This window comes from Pan paniscus, chromosome 7 (genome assembly GCF_029289425.2).
Source record: "Pan paniscus chromosome 7, NHGRI_mPanPan1-v2.0_pri, whole genome shotgun sequence".
Classification (NCBI taxonomy): domain Eukaryota; kingdom Metazoa; phylum Chordata; class Mammalia; order Primates; family Hominidae; genus Pan; species Pan paniscus.
The window spans coordinates 40,721,173-40,740,803 of record NC_073256.2 but is presented as its reverse complement, the minus strand read 5'-3'; the positions used below and the strand labels follow the sequence as shown (position 1 = coordinate 40,740,803).

General features: G+C 53.2%; 1 protein-coding gene across 2 annotated transcripts; it reads left to right on the top strand.

The window, feature by feature from the left end:
* Positions 1–6,725: 6,725 nt before the first annotated feature.
* Positions 6,726–19,358, top strand: PHYHIP (phytanoyl-CoA 2-hydroxylase interacting protein). 2 transcript variants are annotated; one of them, XM_034965808.3, is made up of 6 exons: positions 6,726–7,258; positions 10,141–10,262; positions 10,664–10,857; positions 12,025–12,199; positions 14,721–14,838; positions 17,179–19,358. In XM_034965808.3, the coding sequence occupies exons 3-6, from the start codon at positions 10,693–10,695 to the stop codon at positions 17,711–17,713; spliced, it is 993 nt and encodes a 330-aa protein (XP_034821699.1). In that variant the 5' UTR covers positions 6,726–7,258; positions 10,141–10,262; positions 10,664–10,692; the 3' UTR covers positions 17,714–19,358. The 2 variants fall into 2 exon arrangements, with proteins under 2 accessions (XP_034821699.1, XP_003823649.1); XM_003823601.5 differs by lacking the exon at positions 10,141–10,262.
* Positions 19,359–19,631: the final 273 nt, after the last annotated feature.

Below are 19,631 nucleotides of genomic sequence, written 5' to 3'. Positions count from 1 at the left end.
AACTCCAGAATTCTGTCCTTGGGGCCAGGCACGGTGACTCAGACCTGTAATTCCAGCACTTTGGGAGGCCGAGGTGGGCGGATCACGAGGTCAGGAGCTCGAGACCATCCTGGCCAACATGTTGAAACCCCATCTCTAGTAAAATACAAAAAATTAGCCGTGTGTGGTCATGTGCACTTACAGTCCCAGCTACTTGGGAGGCTGAGGCAGGGAATCGCTTGAACCTGGGAGGCAGAGGTTGCAGTGAGCCAAGATTGTGCCATTGCACTCCAGCCTGGGCAACAAGAGCAAGACTCCATCTCAGAAAAAAAAAAAAAAGAATTCTGTCCTTGGAATTCTTTCCTATTTTCTCTATACTAACTCCCATGACAATGGTTCAGTTTCTCAGCTTCAAGTATACTGTATGCTGATCACTCCTAAGGGCTCACCTCCAGTCCAGTGCTCCCTGAATTCCTGATGTGTCTCTGCCTATTCCACACCTCCAGCTGGATGTCTGCTGGGCATCTCGAAACCTATGTACACATCCAAACTTTTTTTTTTTTTTTTGAGACAGGGTCTTGCCCTGTCGCTCAGGCTGGAGTGCAGTGACGTGATTTCCGCTCACTGCAACCTCCGCCTCCCAGGTTCAAGCAATTCTCCTGCCTCTGCCTCCTGAGTAGCTGGGATTACAGGCACCTGCCACCATGCCCAGCTAATTTTTGTATTTTTAGTAGAGATGGGGTTTCACCGTGTTGGCCAGGCTGGTCTCGAACTCCTGACCTCAAGTGATCCACCTGCCTCGACCTCCTAAAGTTTTGGGATTACTGGTGTGAGCCACTGCACCTGGCCATATCCACACTTTTTTGATCTTGCTCCTCAAACTACTTCTCCAAAGTGGTCCCCAGCTCAGTAAATGGTAACTGCATCCTGCTAGTTGTTCAGATTAAAAATCTTGCAGGTTTTTTTTTTTTTTTTTTTATGAGACAGGATCTTTCTTATTCTGTCACCCAGGCTGGAGTGCAGTGGCGTGATCTCGGCTCACTGCAGCCTCAACCTCCCGGGCTCAAGTGATCCTCCCACCTCAGCCTCTCAGGTAGCTGGGACTATAGGCATGCCGCACCATGCCTGGCTAATTTTTTTTATTTTTTGTAGAGTTGGAGTTTCACCATGTTGCCCAGGCTAGTCTTGAGCTCCTGAGTCTCAAGTGATCTGCCCACCTCAGCCTCCCAAAGTGCTGAGATTACAGGCTTGAGCCACTGCACCCAGCCTTGCGACTCTTGACTCCTCTCTCCCATGCACTACTTCTAACATATCAGCTTTTCGACGTACATCCGGGATCTTCCCACTTCTCACCACCTTGGTCCAGGCCACCATCATTTATTGCTGATTATTATAATTGACTCCTAATTGGCCTCCTTCCACCTGAATCCTCCAAGTCTAGTCTCCACATAGTGCAACTGACATGTTTCACATTAGGTCACATCTCTGCTCTAAACTTCCCAATGGCTTCCCATTTCAGAGTCAAAATCAGAGGACTTAGAACGGCCTGCGCCACGGCCCTGCACAATCTCTCCCTGCACCATTTCTCTAGTCTCAACTCCTTGCACACTGGCTCCCCCTGCTGTTTCTGGACTATATCAGGCAACATCCTGCTTCAGGGCCCCTGCACCTGTTACCTGGAATGCCCTTCCTCCACAAAATTCTGCATGGCTCCCGTCCATCCTTTAATCAGGTGTTTTTTTGTTTTGTTTTGTTTTGTTTTGTTGTGTACCAAAGTCACCTTTTCAAAGAGTCCTCCTCTGATGGCCCTATTTAAAATCATAACTCCCGACTTCTCCATGATGTTTCCTATCTCTACTTACCGACTTATTTTTCTCTAGAGCATTTATCACCACCCAACAGACTATAAAGTTTGTTTATTTATTCACTTACCTATTTAATTATCTGTCTTCCCCCACCAGAATGTAAGCCCTATGAGAGCAGGGATTTTTTGTTTGTTTGTTTGTTCTCCTTTCCCTGCCTACAACTGCAGGATCCTCATTGCCTGAAACAGTGCCTGATACATAGATAAGCACTCAGTGAATTTTTTTAAATGGATGATTGAATTCCAATTTGTGATGAGATCAACTAGAAAATCTGGATGTGCATTAGAAAAATGAGTAGATTGTTTCCAGAAGGTAATTGAATTTTGGCACCACTGATGTCAAAGCCATCTGTGAGTTGTATTTTCATGTCTTCTCTATAGGTTCTTCTGTCAGTGACTCTTAATAGAGTCAGTGTGGCAAATTTTGGGTGCATGGAGGGAAGGCGCTTCATCATGGCGATCGCTTGTATTCAATATGTCACACTCTTCTGGTATTTCTTTCTTTTTCTTTTTCTTTTTTTTTCTTTTTGGCAGTCTTGCTCTGTCGCTAAGGCTAGAGTGCAGGGACACGATCTTGGCTCACTGCAACCTCCACCTCCCGGGATCAAGTGATTCTCCTGCCTCAGCCTCCTGAGTAGCTGTGACTACAGGCGTGCGCCACCACGCCTGGCTACTTTTTGTATTTTTAGTAGACACAGGGTTTTGCCATGCTGGCCAGGCTGGTCTCGAACTCCTACCTCAGACAATTCGGCTGCCTCAGCCTCCCTAAGTCCTGAGATTACAGGCGTGAGCTACCGCGCCTGGCCTTGTCCTGGTACCTTGCCAAGCAGTGCGCAGTGGTGTTCCGTATTTCCTGCATCATGTTCTTCCACTTTGGGTATAACTTACTGACTATTCCAGTACTGAGGTTCTATATGAGTCCTTCTACTTACGATTCTCTTTCATCATTGTTCTTGATCTTTTTCTCTTGAAGTTCCTTTTATCCCTCCAACATTCTCTCAGTGTCTCTTCTGTAGTTTGTCTGAGTCCTTTAATATAATTCAGCATTTTCCCATGTCTTAAAGTGGTTAAATATTTAAGTTTTCTACAAAATCTAAAATATATATATCTTTGAGACAGGTTCTCACTTTGTCACCCAGACTGGAGTGCAGTGATGCGATCATGCCTGACTGCAGCCTCCAAATCCTGGGCTCAAGCAATCCTGCTGCCTCAGCCTCCAGAGTAGTTGGGACTATAGGCCCATGCCACCATGCCCAGCTAATTTTTGTACTCTTTGTGAAGACGGGGTTTCACCATGTTGCCCAGACTGGTCTCGAACTCCTGGGTTCAAGTGATCTGCCCACTTCAGACTCCTAAAGAGCTGAGATTACAGGTATGAGCCACTGCACCCAGCCATAAAATACTTTTTCTTTAGTTTAGTAAATGTTTTTAGAATTAGGTTAACGCTCTTCATTAAAATAGATGACCAGTGAAGGTTGTAGGTTGTGTAAACATAATATCGAGAAGAAAAGGAAATAAGCACTGAGAAATCCATGTAGTTCTTATAAATACTCATTACCCACTCTTGTCATTGTAAACACATGTAAATGACAAAAGTGGTTTCCATGGACTACCTGGATGTATGTGCATTCATTGGCTCACCGGATCCCCACACTGAGTTCAGCCATAGGGAAATACACATAAACATTTTAAATCTATAAAGTGCATAAGCAATATTAAGACTGTAAATATGTTTTGCTTATAGTCTCATTCTCTGTTACATCAGACTCTATATTTGCTATGCATCTTTCTACCATGAGGAATCTGGCCTTGGTACTCAGACAGACCTGAATTTGAATACTAACTAGTTTTACTACTTATGGCCTGAGTCCTCTTTCCCACCCTCCACCTTTTTAAAATGGAGTTGATCAGCTGGGCATCGTGGCTCACACCTGTAATCCTAGCACTTTGAGAGGCCGAGGCAGGAGGATCACTTGAGACCAGGAGTTGGAGATCAGCCTGACCAACATAGTGAGAGCCTGTCTCTACAAAAAAAAAAAAAAAAAAAATTGTTGTTGAGATGGAGTCTCACCCTGTCACCCAGGCTGGAGTACAGTGGTGTGATCTTGGCTCACTGCAACCTCCACCTCCCAGGTTCTGGGAGACAGAACAACAGAGCGAGACCCTGTCTAAAAAAAAAAAAAAAAAAAAAAAAAGTTATATGATGAACAGAAAAGATATTGGTAAGTGAAAAAAGCAGGTTACAAAACAGCATTCTTTCATTCTATTTTTGTTAATAAATTCTATACACGTATTGGCTGGGTGTGGTGGCTCACACCTGTGTAATCCCAACTACTTTGGAAGGCCAAAACGGGTGGATTGCTTGCATTTAGGAGTTTGGGACCAGCCTGGGCAACACAGTGATACCCCATCTCTACAAAAAATAAAAAAAATAGCCAGGTGTGGTGGTGTGCGCCTATACTCTCAGCTATTCAGGGGACTGAGGTGGGAGGATTACTTAAGCCAGGGAGGCAGAGGTTGCAGTGAGCCAAGTTTGCGTCACTGCACTCCAGCCGGGGTGACAGAGCAAGACCCTGTCTCGAAAAAAATTAATTAAAAAAATTCTATATATGTATTTAATGTGTATTTCTGCATGGTGGGAAAATGAGAGATTTTAATTCCCTCTTAAATTTTAAAATGAAATGTGCTCATCTCTCTACAATGATCATGTGCTACTTGTGTCATAAAAAGTTATGAAAAATAAAAATGCAGCAGAAGTGCATCTTGGCGGTTGTTTGGTTTCATAGGGAGTGAGTTATACTTGGCACACTATGGTTTGCTCTTACCACATGTTTCCTCTCGTGATCTGTAGAGAAGTCCTCTGAGGCAAGAAGAGGCAGAAGCTCCTAAAGGGCTGTGCCTTCACCTGTCGCCGGCACGCAGCTCCACAAAGGGGCACTCAGATGGCTGTTGCTCATGCTTGGGCCACAGGACCTCGTGCAGTCTCCTCATGACATCCCGAGAAGGTGGGAGGCAGGGATGGTGCTGGGGCTAGTTTTCCTTTGGCAGAAGGGGAAACCAAGTCACAGAGAACCTGCCTTTTTCCTTGCACTGCCCCTCTGTGTGGTCCTAGGGACAGGATTTTATTATTTATTTATTTATTTATTTATTTATTTTTCGAGGCACAATCTCACTCTGTCACTCAGGCTGGAGTGCAGTGGTGCAATCTCGGCTCACTGCAACCTCCACCTCCCGGGTTCAAGCGATTCTTGTGCCTCAGCCTCCCAAGTAGCTGGGATTACAGGCGCCTACCACCACACCCAGCTAATTTTTATATTTTTAGTAGAGATGGGGTTTCGCCATGTTAGCTAGGCTGGTCTCGAACTCCTGATCTCAGGTGATCTGCCTGCCTCAGTCTCCCAAAGTATTCGGATTCTTGTGAGCCACTGCGCCCGGCCTGGGACAGAATTGTAGTCCAGATGTCATGTGCTGGCCATCACCAGGAGGTTACGTTTTGCATCTCTTCTGAGCTCACCAGCTCGGCGTGGGTATGTCGGAGCAGGACGTAGTCATGCTTGGCCAAGGGGGTGCTTAGTCCTGCCTCAGTGCCACGCACCACCCCACATTCGGCAGTTCAGGACCTAGCCAGGCTCACTGAGGTTCTCACAGCCGTTTCAGGCAGGGTTGGCTTCTGCTTGTCTTTGCATTCTGTGAACTCTCACTTTCTGCTGCTGTTACCTCCTCTGACTTTTGCACTGAGGCCTGCCGCCTCAACTCCCTCTTGGTGAGTGTTTCTTAGGCTCAGCTCACACCTTCTCCTGCTCACCAAGGCCTCACCCTGGGCCTGCCTGGTGTCAGCTGCCCCCGTGCCAATCCTCCCCACCCCAGCCGCACTCCTGCTTCCACAGCCTCCTCTGGCCTGCACCCTGCACGTGCCCTGGAGCCGCCCATTGTTCTTTCTCTGAATGAGTATCTGTGCCCTACGATTTAGTTGTGTGCTCCTCATTCTCTAATTGCATCCTCTAAATGGCCATCTTCTCTCCCGTAGAGGACTGTGGGCTCCTTGCAGGAAGATGCTGTCGATATGATGGGAACAAGAACAGTTCTGACATATGACTGGCACTTCTGATGTGCCAGGCCCCGGGCTGGGCGATTTACCTAATTATTTCATTCCATGATGACAATAAACCTGTGTGATCCCATTTGACAGATGAAGAGAGGTTGAGTGGCTTGTCCAAGGTCACCCAGCTGGGTAGCAGTAGAGCAGGGATTCTCAGCACATCCATCTGACTATAAGCCTGTGCTTTTCACCACTGCACAACCCTTTGTCCCTGCTTGTTGCTGGACTCACATTTCCTTGGATGTTCTTCCCGATGGCCTCCACGGAGTCTGCTTCTTGATGGCAGAACAGCCTCCTGCTGCCGTGAGAGCAGAATTACATTCTCTCCCCAAGATGCCCAGGGCCGGCTTCCTTTGTGCTCAGAGAGTGGGGTGGGCTGAGGACACTCGGAGCTTGGTGTGTTCTCCCACCCCCATTTTCTTACCCCTGTGCACCCTGCACTGTGCCACAGCCTCTCTCCCAGCCCCTTTTCCTGCGGACACCCAAGCTGCCAGAGGGTTCTTGCCAGACCCACAGGGATCCCTGAGCTGCAGGTCTGCCATCTCTCTCTAGAGTTGGTAAGAAAATGGAACCACAGTTCACCAAAAGGCCCCAAGGAGAGGCTCCGGACTGAAGACAGCCACCCCAGCTTCACACACCCCATCTGGACCTTTCCCCTCTACAGCCTCCCTCCCCTTCCCCCAATCAGAGTCTTTGCTTTGGGGCCCAAGCCCTTGGCTAAGCTCCACCCCTCTCCCAGCATCCTAAAGTTTGGGGGCTGCATTCAAGTCAGAGATTTCCAAGTAGGGGGTGTGTTGGAGGGACTTCTGAGGGCAGCTTGTCCTGGAAGAATGGGGGAAAGGCGGCGTGTGTTGCTGTCCCTGAGGACATCTGTGTAGCTCCCTGGGAGACCCTCTGCCCTTTCCCCCTCCCACCAGCCCGGCGAGCAGGGACCAAGCCTGCTTATTATCACCTGACGCTGCGCAGCCGCTGATCCCATTGGTGGAGGCAGATTCGGTCTGGCTCTCTCGTTCTTTCTCCCTTCTCTGCCTCTCTCTCCTCCACGCTGCTTTGATTTCGCTCTTGCCTCTCTTCTTGCGCTGCTCAGCTGGGAACATCGTCTCACCAGGGGCAGCAGCGACGCGCTGCACAGCCAGACAGGAGCTGGCTGCGGGGCATGGAAGCAGCCTCCTTGGCAGCCGGGAGAGGAGCAAGCGCACGCCACTGCCTGTGACCCAGGCGTCCGGCTGCTGTCCCCTGCCTGGGAGCTCATCCACGCAGAGGTCTCTCCCTGTCCTCCCTGCCAGCTTTTCCTCTGCAGAGCCCAGTGGAGCCAGGTGAGTACCCTTCCTCCCTGGAACCTGCTGCTGTTGATCCTGAGTAGCCGGGATCTGGGGGCTCTAGGGTCCTGCCACCACCCAGGGTGCCCACCTGGACTGCCAGGCCTGACGACCTTGTCCCCTCTCCCCCCCCCGCCCCAGGCCTTTGGCAAAGTGGTTAATGGCTGAATCCAGTCTCTGGGGCACCACAGTTAGTCACCCCGTGACCATTCTGCTGCAGTCAGCGATGCCAACAGGGACAGCAGGGTGGGGGAAGCATTCCCTGTGGCAGGGTGGCTGTTCTGAATGGGCATGGGGAAGGGGCACCGGTGTGCGCGGCGTGTGTGTGTGTGCGCTCGCGAGTTGGCTGGAGGCTTACTGGCGCAGATAGGTCCGTCTGCCCGCAGTCATGCTCATGTGTGGGTTTTGATGGTGTGAGGCATGTCTAGAAACATATCTTTCTGGCACACGTGAGGTACAAGTGTGTGGGGGACTTATTTGAGTAGCCTGTGCGTGTGCGTGGGTGGGGACACTATGAGGCAGTATATTTAGGGGTAACCATGTCCCTTTTCATGTGTGTGGGAGTGTATGCAGACAGGGGCTTTCTATATGGGGAGGTGAGACCCAGAGCAGGATGGAGTGGGTAAAGAGAAGAAGGGGCAGAAACCATTGTCTGTGGGCAGAGCCACGTAGGTGCACAAACCTGTTGGCATGAAGGCTCAGGGCTGGCAGAGTGTGGCCAGAGGCAAACACATTTTCAAAGTCTGTCTTTGAGCCTGGAGATGATTCGAGAGAGAATACCAGACTTCGGGCGGGGGCTGCTGTGTGTATGAACACACATGTGTGTGCCGGCAGGCGTGTGGGTTGCGTGCCTTCTTGTGGAGGTGGCACACACACATGTTGGTGCCTGTGGCATCCTCTTTTCCCCACATATGGCTTGTGAGGCGGTGTGCGTGGACGTGTGTGTGCGTGAGCCTGTGGACATGAACATGTCTGGGTGTGCATGGAGGTGACAGCTTGAAGAGGGAAAACTGTGGGGCATTCTTAGAATGTGGAAGATGGCAGCAGGCACCTGAATGTGGAGATGGGTGTGTGGGAGTGAGGACATCTGCGGAGGTGTGGGACGCGGGTGGGTGGGCACTCTTGGCACATGTGTGTATGCGCGTGCGTGCCTGCCTGTGTGTGGGTGTGTACATGCCTGTCTTGGGGTGGATCCACACAGGAGTGTGGGTGTTTCTCGGGTGTTGCCTCAACCTGTCCCTCACACCCTGCCCTTCCCCAGTCTTCTGGGTGTAGAGAACTTGGGTTCACACCCACCCCTCTGTCCACCCCAGCTCACTCACTGCCACCCTCCCAAGCTAGCGGGGGGATGTCATCTCAGCTTTCCCAGAACCGTAGGGAGGGAGGGACAAGCAGACACCCAGGTCCTGGAGACCCCTACCGCCAAACACAGCTGCCCCTATTTCTAGGAGGACTCCAAGGAGAGGCAGGAATAGGTGCCTACTCATGGGACGAGTGTGGGCTGCCTCCGAGCGTGTGGGTGGGTGCCGCTCAGGGCCTCTTGGGTAGGAGTGTGTCTGTGTTCGTGTGTGCGTGTGTGTGTGTGTGAGGGGCACATGTGTGTCTCCCTGGGAGCTTCTCACCAGGTTCCCAAGAGATGGTAACTCCCCACTGCTCCACACCTGTCCCCATGAATTACAAACTGGTTTATTATGGTAGGTTTGTTTCCAGACACTCAATCCCATCTGCCTGATTTTGGGGTGGGCCTGGTAGCACCCCCATGCTTATTTACCATAGGATTCCCCATGCACAAAGCCACCGGCATTTGGCTGTGGGGTGGGAGGCTAAGATGAAACAGGACTTGAGTGACACCTGGAGCAGGTAAGGGCCATCACCTTTAGCCTTCACCCTGTACTTGCCATCCAGGCAACTCACAGGTTAATACAGAGGTGCCAGGCTCTGGAGCAAGCTTAATTGACAGGAAGGTGTGGGCTGGATCCTCTGGAAGCTATAAATAAAAGTACCTGCTTTTGCAGGCACAAGATGCCCTCACCACTAGCTCCTGGGCAAGGGGAGGAGAAAAAGAGGGGAGAAAGAAGAGAAGGAGGTGACATTTAGAAAAATGAGGGGTGCCAGGAGCTGGGCTGGAGGAAGGGATTGGAAAGCAGGAGACCAAATGCCCCTGGAGAATGCCCCACCCACATCTGCGGTCCCCTCCCAGACGCTGTCAATCCCCTTCCCTTTGCTCTTCCCCATCCCGGAGCTAGGCCAGCCAGGCCAGAGTCATGGCCAGAGTCAGCTCTTCCCAGCTAAAGCACACATGAGAGTGACCGTGATGAGGTCCTCTCATACCTGGATGAGCAGCAGACATAAGGGGAGAACCAAAGGAGTAAGACAGGGAGGGGAGAGAAAATGCAGTTGCTTGAAAGGAAATGATGGAAGGAGGAAAAATGCCAGGTGGAAACACCATGGGCACCCATGCATGCACACACGCCACACATGTGCCCCTCCACCCCCACACATGAGGGGACACTATCTTAGCTTAGTGATCAAGAGCTTGGGTGCCGGAGTTCAAATCATTTGCTCTCTGCGTGGCCTTGGGCATGTTAGTACCTCCCCAACCTCAGTCACCTCATCTGTAAAATGGAGATAATGATAGTGTGTGCCTACTTCCAAGGTTGCATGAGATGTCTGTGAAATTATGAGCACATGGCCGGCCCCTAGTAGATGTTAATGTTAAAAGTCATGATTGAAAGGAGTCAAGAGAAGATTGGCCAAAAGAGAAAGAGGGATCATCAAAAAAAGTTATGGGTGGAAAAAGAGCTTGAAGCCGGCTGTGCCGCGTACCCCTCCCACCGCGAATGTGTCCACATGCACCAACGTGGCACTTGTCCTTCCAGCCATGTACCGCGGCAACGCTTGCTGACCCCAGTGAGGAGAGAGGCCTGAATCTGAGGGCCCTGGCACCTGTGAGATCTTGGCTGTCACCTGCCCCAAGCCTCGCACCTCCGCTCCACAGCAGGTGCTTCCTGCGTTTCCTCCGCCTCTCACCCGTCCTCTCCACCCCCACCCCTTTCTCTTTTCACGCCTGCTGGCTGAGGGCCCCCTCCCTCCTCGGCTCCATCTGCTGCAAATCTGTCCCCGCCCGGCTTTGCAGCGTTCCCACTGCCTCTGCCACCTGTCAGGTGCCGTCTGCTCTGCAGACCCCTCCGAGGAGAGCAAAGAGCCCCCCGGGCAGGCACCCCGTTCCACCCTCCATCATCCTTCTCCAGCCTCCCCTGTACAGTCTTTCCCATCTGGTTCATGAGGCATGAGGATTCCAGGGGTCCTTGAGGTTCCGCCTCGAAAGGGATATTGGGAGGAGGACATTCCAGAAAGCTCGCCGGGGTCAAGGGATGTACTGACCCTTTCCCTCCTCCTCAGTCCCCACAGGAGACAACCCTGAAGGGAGCATGGAGCTGCTGTCCACGCCCCACAGCATTGAGATCAACAACATCACCTGCGACTCCTTCCGCATCTCCTGGGCCATGGAGGACAGTGACCTGGAGAGGGTCACCCATTACTTCATTGACCTTAACAAGAAGGAGAATAAGAATTCCAACAAGTTCAAGCACCGGGTGAGTAGAAGGTGTCCTGGGAGCCCCTCCCCAGCTTCTGTTCCTGAAGGAGGCTGGATAAGGGAACACCTGGAAGTGATGGCTTGGAGTCAGAGGCTGGTTAAAATCCACACTCTTCTTCCTGTGTCATTTTGGGAAAGTTACTTGACCTCTCTGAGCCTGAGCTCCTTCCCTGGTAAAGAGGGAATAACAATGCCAAGCCTCACGGGGTCGTGGAGAGGATGCAGTGAGTCATGTTTGTGTGGTGCTTGGCCCGGCGCCTAGCACAGAGGGAGCGTTGTTATCAGCGCCACAACTGAGACTTCAGGCAGGGGCAGAGAGCCCGGGTAGGGTGGGGCCACAGGCTTCGCCTATGGGGATGACGTCTCAAGTCTCGACAAAGCCCCGGCTCAGGGCACAGCCTCGCTGTTGGCTGGGTGGGCCACACGGGCCTCGGTCGGGGCGGGGCCCTTTTGCTGTGGACTCAGTTCTCCCTCTCCGGCCCCTCACCTGCTGGCCTGCCATTTGCTTGACTTAGAAAAGGAATGGGAGAGAGTCCTCCGTGGGTGTGTCCTTTCCTGGGGTTAAAAGCCAGTGTGGGGGTGGGTGGGAGGAAGACCCCCATCCTCTCAAGCTGGCAGAGGCAGGGGGAGTGAGGCGGCCAGCTGGCTCCCAGACCGACGGCACCGGCGTGGGTTACTCACCCGCTCTCTTTCTCTGGAACCGGCTCTCCCGATCTGGGTGTCTTTTGGCAGGCCAGTTGCCACGGTGACGTGAATGTTCAACACCACCCCCTTAACCCTCCCCCCCAAAGAATAAGGCATATTTTCCCTTCCTCCCTGGCTTCTCAGCATTTGCCGTTGCCGTGGAGACGGCACTGCAGTGTGCAGAGCTCTCAAAGTCTCCTTAAAAAATGAAGGCCTTGCCGTCCTCAACTTTGTGGCTTTTCCCCTCCGTTCCCAAGAGAACGGGGTGTCAGGGGGGTTCGAGGAGGGGCCAAGGCTGTGGAGTGTCTGGGTGGCCTTCCCAGGAAAATGGTGGCCAGGGTATGGAGCCATTGGATCCTCAAGATTGGTCCTGCTCAGGAGAAACAGGGCCATCTGGGGAGTGGGGATTCTGGGGTGATGCCCAGATTGGACATGAACCCCTGTTTGACGCCTGGCTCTCTGTTTGTACCCTGTTTCTCAGGACGTCCCCACCAAGCTCGTGGCCAAGGCAGTGCCGCTGCCCATGACGGTGAGAGGCCACTGGTTCCTGAGCCCCCGCACGGAGTACAGTGTGGCCGTGCAGACGGCAGTGAAGCAGAGCGACGGGGAGTACCTGGTGTCCGGCTGGAGCGAGACAGTGGAGTTCTGCACTGGGGGTGAGGCCCTGCTATCACACCCCTGTCCTGCTGCTTGGCACGTCGGGCTTTGCTGTGGTCAAGGCGGGTCTTCCTCGTAGTCCAGCAACCACTGATGAACACCTTCTGTCCACCAGGCAGCGTGCTTGGGCCACAGGGGAGATGCACGGGCATGACACCCTCCCTGCCTCCAGGAGCCCACCCTTTCTCTTCTCTCACTGGAGGCAAATGCGAACCCCACTAATCACGCTGGCAAGACCACTTCCATTAAGAAAGGGAGTTACTTTTCTGGCTTGGTACCAGATCACAGGCATCTTTTTAAACATTGTGGTCAAAGATGCATGATGTAAAATTTGCTGTCTCGACCATTTTGAAGTGTACAGTTAAATGGTATTAAGTATATTCACATTGTTGTGCAGCCAGGCTCCAGAACCTTTTTTCCTGGAAAACCAAAACTCTATACCCATTAAATAGCCGCCCCCCATTTCCCTCTGCTAGCTACCATTCTACTTTCTGTTTCTATGAATATGACTCCTCTAGGTGTCTCATATCAGTACAATTGTATAGGATTTGTCTTTTTGTGACTGGAATATACCAAAATTTCCTTCCTTTTTGAAACTGGATAGTATTTCATTGTATGGATAGACCACATTTTGCTTAATCAATTATTTGTCAATGTGCACTTGGTGAGGCAATCACATTTCACTTGTTCTGAGCCTTCACGTAGCCTGGGAAAATGGCCCCTGGTCAATGGCCCTGCAAACTCTCTTAGCAGAACTTAACTTGTAGACTCCAGCACAAACAAACAGTGGGCCTATGTGTGCTTGGTCCCTCATGACTCAGGGTCTGCCCCCACAAGATTACATTCTTTTGGTGTTCACGGTGAGAGCTGCTCCAGATCTCTCTGTCACACAGAAGAGACACGGAACATTCTCAGCCCCGGGCCTCTGAGGCTGCTGGCTCTATCCTTTGCCAAGATTTATGCCCCAAGTCTCCTTGAGCTGCTGTTGTCTTTTGAGTGGTGCTTTTTCTTTTTTTTCTCCTTCTGCCTTTTTTTTTTTTTTTTTTTTTTTTTTTGAGATGGAGTCTCTCTCTTGTCGCTCCTGGCTGGAGTGCAGTGGCGTGATCTCGGCTCACTGCAATCTCCGCCTCCCGGGTTCAAGCGATTCTCCTGCCTCAGCCTCCTGAGTAGCTGGGATTACAGACGCCCACCACCATGCCTGGCTATTTTTTTTTTTTTTTTTTGTATTTTTAGTAGAAATGGGGTTTCACCATGTTGGCCAGGCTGATCTTGAACTCCTGACCTCAGGTGATCCGCCTGCCTTGGCCTCCCAAAGTGCTGTGATTACAGGCATAAGCCACCATCCCTGGCCTTTTTTATTTTTATTTTTTGAGACAGGGTCTTGCTCTGTTGCCCAGGTTGGAATGCAGTGGCATGATCATGGCTCACTGCAGCCTCAGCAACCTCCTCCCCACGAGCCCAAGCCATCCTCCCTCCTCAGCTTCCTGGCCTCCTGAGTAGCTGGAACTACAGGCACATGCCACCATTCCTGGCTAATTTTTGATATTTTTTTGTAGAGATGGAGTTTTTCCATGTTGGTCAGGCTAGTCTCAAACTCCTGGGCTCAAGTGATCCCAAAGTGCTGGGATCACAGGCGTGAACCACTGCTGCTGGTTGAGTGGTGTTTTTTCTTAGCTCTGCTGCAGAACCCCACTCTCTGGAGGCCTCTTGCTCCTGGTGGGGAAAGCTTCTTGGTTTACCCCTGAGACCTCCATGTGCAGTGGGCATTTAATTCAAATTGGAGATCTGGCTGCAATCCAGTCCACAATCCTCTCTCCAAACCAAGCACCCTGGCCAGGGATGCAGCCACAAAGAGGGAAGGGCATCTTCTAATTTGTACCAAGGAGCTGTATGTGCCAGCAGCAGCCTTGCTGGGGTCCCAGGGTTCAATGTTGCTATCCTGTTTCCAGCCTTCCCTGTTTCTCCTGAGATGCTCAAGCTGAGAGCCATTGCTCCAGACCCAGGACTGCCTAAACATTGCCTGGGCTCAGTTCTCCCTAGACCCTCACGAGCCGTCACCTGTAATTACAGCTGGCTTCCATGGGGGTGGTGTGGGCAGCCTCCTATCTACTGTATTTGAGAGACTTTCCCAAAAGGACCTCAAGCCCTCCCCTCTCAAGTCTTCCTTTTTCCCAGGGGTCCTCTTTTCACATGAGGATGGCCTGGGATCACAGCCCCTGAGGACCCTGGCAGGATAACTGGGCAGCCCTCTGCCTTTTTCTGACCCGGAGAGCCCCGAGCCTCTGGCAATGTGGTTGCAGAGGTGATGACGACAGACAGTATGCAGCGCTCTGTGTTTCCAGCAGAGGCCAGCTGGCCTGTTCCCATCTGAGTTTAAGGTTCTGTGACTGTCTAGTCTCCCCTGCTGCTCTGGCGGACAGAGGTTGGCCGGCACACACAGTGTGGGGTGGGGTGGGGACAGGAGGTGTTTGTGCTCCTCAGCTGGCCCTCGGCTCACCTACCGCATCTGGGATCTTGCAGATTATGCCAAGGAGCACCTGGCTCAGCTTCAGGAGAAAGCTGAGCAGATCGCAGGCCGCATGCTCCGCTTCTCTGTCTTCTACCGCAACCATCACAAGGAGTACTTCCAGCATGCCAGGTATGGGCGCGGGCTCCCAGCTGGACCCACCGGGCCTCTCCTCCCTCCCAGCCCTTCCTGCTCCTGTCCTGGCTGTCTGAGGTCACCCCCACCCTCGTGGCTGCCAGTCCCTCCTCTAGGGTTGACGTGTCCTGACGTCACCAGGCTGGCTCTGAAGAGACTGCTACTTTGGGGATTGGGCTCAGGGAAGATCAAGGGCTCTGGGGACAGGGCCTTCTGCAAGAGTGTTGTACTAATGAGCCTGGGAGAATGAGGTCTGGGTTTGCTCCCACTCTGGGACAGTTCCTTTCACAGGGGTCTACCACCACAGGTCTCTCCGATTCAGGCCCTGGGGCCAAAGGGAAGGTGGCAGGGAGTGCACAAAATGAGTGTTCTGATCACAAAGGGTTCGAGGAAGCACCCAGCTCGTCGGTTTTCAAACTGGGTGCTCCCTCCAGGGAGACATGTCAGTGAACCCCTTAGAATGCTGCCATGGGGTTGGGGGGACCAGAGGTTGAGGCTTGGTGGGCCCCACACCTGACCTCCAGTCAGAGTAGCCTCAATTTTATTTGCCTGTGACCCTTCCATGTATAATTTCTTTTGGGGATAAAAAGAGAGTTGCTGCAGTCCAAAAGTGTTTGAAAATTGGTGATCTGATCCAACACCCTCGGCCTACAGAAGAGGAGCCTGAGGCCCAGAGGGAAGCACTTGTTCATTCGAGCCAGGGAGTCACTTGTTACTGAGGACAGCCAGGACCAGGCAATGTGAGGCAGGACCAGGAGTACCCACCATCCCCAGGCCTGCTGGCGAGTGCTCCAAGGCCACATCCTTCTGAGGCTCAGCCAGGGCAAGCAGCTGCTCTGCCTTTTTTTTTTTTTTTTTTTTTTGAGATGGAGTCTTTCTCTGTCACCCAGGCTGGAGTGCAGGGGCACGATCTCTGCTCACTGCAACCTCTGCCTTCTGGGTTAAAATGATTCTCCTGCCTCAGCCTCTTGAGTAGCTGGGACCACAGGTATGCGCCACCATGCCCGGCTAATTTTTGTATTTTTAATGAAGTGGGGTTTCACCATGTTGGCCAGGCTGGTCTCAAACTCCTGACCTCAGGTGATCCGCCCACCTCGGCCTCCCAAGGTCCTGGGATTACAGGCATGAGCCACCACGCCTGGCCTCTGTCTGTCTTTATCCTTACAGTCAGGGCAGTTTTAACCTCAGGGCAGTGAGGACCTTGGGAGTCTTTGGGGTTTGTATTAAAGAAGCAAGGCCTGCTTGGTGGCTCAAGCCTGTAATCCCACCACGTTGGGAGGCCGAGATGGGATCTCTTGAGCCCAAGAGTTCAAGACTAGCCTGAGCAACATAGTGAGACCCCAGTCTTTGCAAAAAATTTAAAGAATTAGCCGGGTGTGGATTGCTTGAGCCCAGGAGTTCGAGCTTGCAGTGAGCTGTGATTGCACCACTGCACTCCAGCCTGGAAAGCAAGTCAGTGGCCCAGTTTGGGCTCCTTTATCAGCGAGAGTGGGAGAGATAGGGAGCACTCATGGGTGCCAGGCACCTTACTTGGTGCCAGGATGTAAAGATAAAGGCACAGTTCACTCTTTTGAGAACCTCAGAATCCAGTCAGAGACACAGTATGGAAAGATTTCATGTAAAAAGTACATGTAATTGTTGAGCACAGTTCAGTGTCCTGGCCAGGTGAAGTGGCTCACGCCTGCAATCCTAGCACTTTGGGAGGCTGAAGCAGGAGGATCACTTGAGGCCAGGAGTTCAAGTCCAGCCTGGGCAACATAGTGAGAAGATTGGGTGTCCTGCACATAGTAGGAAGCCAAAAATTTGTCAAGTGCAGGTGTCTGCTGTTCCTGGGAGGTTTTAGAGGGGAGCAGACGCTTGACTGAAGCTTGAAGGCTAATTAGAAGTTTGCCAAGCCAGACGGAGGAAGGTGGAGAGGGCAGTCAGTGCAGCAGAGGGAAGAGTCCTGCATAGGGGTCACGGAGGCAGGAGACTGTGTGTGCAGGGGGTGGGTAAGTGGGTGGGGTGGCAGGAGGTGGGGAGTGGCAAGGAGACCACAGAGATCAGATCATGAGCCGCCGTGTTTTTCACACACACCCCATCAAAGGGTTTCAAGCTGGGAAGTGACAGCTTCATATCTCTTCTCTGAGAAGGAGTGGGCTGGTTGAATCCCTCTCCAGGGCCCTCCCTGCTCTTGCATTCTGGAATGTTCTATTTGCGACTAGTGGAGGCGGCTGGGGGAGGGCTGGGAGCTGGGCTGGCTTCCTCCCTCCTCGACCACACGCAGCAGCCAAGCCTCAGCCCGGCTCACCAGCCACATCTTCTCTTCCCTTTGGTGTGTCTCCCTGGGGTGGGCAGGACCCACTGCGGGAACATGCTGCAGCCTTACCTGAAGGACAACAGCGGCAGCCACGGCTCCCCCACCAGTGGTATGCTCCACGGGGTCTTCTTCAGCTGCAACACGGAGTTCAACACGGGCCAGCCCCCGCAGGACTCCCCCTACGGCCGCTGGCGCTTCCAGATCCCAGCTCAGCGCCTCTTCAATCCCAGCACCAACCTCTACTTTGCGGACTTCTACTGCATGTACACGGCCTACCACTACGCCATCCTGGTGCTGGCGCCCAAAGGCTCCCTGGGGGACCGCTTCTGCCGCGACCGCCTGCCCCTCCTGGACATTGCTTGCAACAAGTTCCTGACCTGCAGCGTGGAGGATGGGGAGCTGGTCTTCCGCCACGCCCAGGATCTCATCCTGGAGATCATCTACACTGAGCCCGTCGACCTGTCCCTGGGCACCCTGGGGGAGATCAGTGGGCACCAGCTCATGAGTCTGTCTACTGCCGATGCCAAGAAGGACCCCAGCTGCAAGACCTGCAACATCAGCGTGGGCCGCTAGGGACTCCTGGGGAGCTGGGGGGCGAGGGAGAGATGAGCGGAAGGTGGAGGTGGGTAGCCCAGGTTCAGGGAGCTGGCTTTCTCTCTCCTGCCCCCCTGCTCCCTCCACTCTGCCCAGCTGCCCTCCCCTCGCCCCTTGGCATTGGAGGCAACAGACGGTGGTCCTCTTGGTAAGTGTGGCCCACACCCGGCCTGGTGGACATGGAAAGGCTTCTCAGCCTCTGTAGTTGGCAGCTGGGCTGGACTTCTGGAGAACTTCCCCTTTCCTCTGGTTTCCTTGTCCTACTGTTCTTTGCCTCATCCAGGTCTCTATCTCCCAAAGACCTGCCCACCTCCTGGGCTCTCCCAGGGAAGCCCCTCTGGGCCAAAGCCCATGGGTAGCTTGGCTGCCTCCAGAAGAGATGCAGAGAGCTGTGGGGCGATCTTTCTTAGTCCCACTCACCCCACTCAGGGCCAACCACAGAATGCCCCCTCCCTGCTGAGCTGGGTCTCTGGGGCTTCCCACTCCAGGCCTGGATCCCTTCCTTCTATAAATAGTCTCCTGCACCACCGTGACTCCCTGGCTGCTCCTTGCCCCAAAGAACCCTCTTCCTGCATGGGAGAGCTGTCCCTCCTTCTCCACCTGCCCACCGGGACACTCCCCCTGCTCTCTAGAAAGGAACTCTCTTTCTTCTCTTGGCACTGGGGGCGTCAGGCTGTCGGATGTTCCTTCCTTCCATACCCCAGCATACCTTCTCCTTGCTTAGAGTGCAGGGGTCTGAGACAGCAGCCACTGGGGTTGAGGAGGGGGAGGAGACCCCTGAGACCCAGAGGTGCCCCTTCCTCAGCTGGGAGTGGGCCGCCTCATGCTCTGCTGGGGCCTGGCATGGAACATGAGACCTGTAAACTGTCCCGCGGGCCCCAGCACCCCGCCCAGCTGTGCACTTTGCTCACTCGCTCTGCCACGGTGCCGTGACTGTACTGTGCCCATGCGTGACCTGGACTGTGGACCCTCTGCTGCTCCGCCTCTCCCCTCCCCACTGGCTCTGTCTGCTCTCCTGCCACCCTGCTGGCTGGGAGCCCCTCCCCGGGGAGTTCTTGGTGAAGTCCTTCCCGGGCCTCCTTGTGTTTTTGCCTCATTCCTACTGTCACACAGGTCACGAGGGTGGACTCCCTACGATCAACAAAGCAAACAGAGAGCCTGTGGGAGGGGCTGACAGCAGCAGCCGGCTGTTTGGGGGATGATGGAGGTGACATCAGGCAGAGGAGAGTGCAGCCTCACAGTGACTTTCTCAGAGGTGACAGAGATGATGGATGAGCAGCTGGATTTTCGTGATGAAGGACGGAAGCAGCAGCGGGCCGGCAAGGCCATACCTCGGTGAGGGACAGGTGGACAACGGTCACCTATCTGTAGCCAGGGGCAGTTGTGTGGCCAGCTGTCTCTCTGGGATGAGTCAGGAGGCCTGGAGGCTTGGGGAGAGGTGTGGAGAAGGAGAGAACATGGCCCAGGCCCTTTCCTTCCCCCTGTGCTGACAGCATTGCTGTGGGGGTGGCCCACTGCCCTCCCCTGGCCCTCATGTCCCCCCGGGGCTGGGGTCCGCCTGCCTGTGCTGTGCTTGCGACGTGCATCAATAAACCACCATGGCCTGAGGGCCCTGCTCGTCTCAGTCCATTTGAGCTGCTGTAACAAAATACCACACATTGGGTGGCTCAGAAACCGCAGATTCATTTCTCATAGTTCTGGAGACTCAGGAGGTCAAGATCAAGGTGCTGGCAGAAGCGGTGTCTGGTGAGGGCCTGCTTCACAGATGGCTCTTTTCACTGTGTCCTCACAGGGTGAAAGGGACTAGCAAGCTCTCTTGCCCCTCCTTTTTTTTTTTTTTTTTTTTTTTTTGTAGACATGGGGAATTTCACCTTGTTGCCCAGGCTGGCCTCAAACT

What these genes read in the sequence shown, in the direction of transcription:
- PHYHIP (XM_003823601.5), top strand. Translation starts at nt 10,693, where the DNA reads ATGGAGCTGCTGTCCACGCCCCACAGCATTGAGATCAACAACATCACC. An exon ending in CCAACAAGTTCAAGCACCGG is followed by an intron (nt 10,858 to 12,024) that starts GTGAGTAGAAGG and finishes CCTGTTTCTCAG; the next exon opens with GACGTCCCCACCAAGCTCGT. An exon ending in GAGTACTTCCAGCATGCCAG is followed by an intron (nt 14,839 to 17,178) that starts GTATGGGCGCGG and finishes TGGGGTGGGCAG; the next exon opens with GACCCACTGCGGGAACATGC.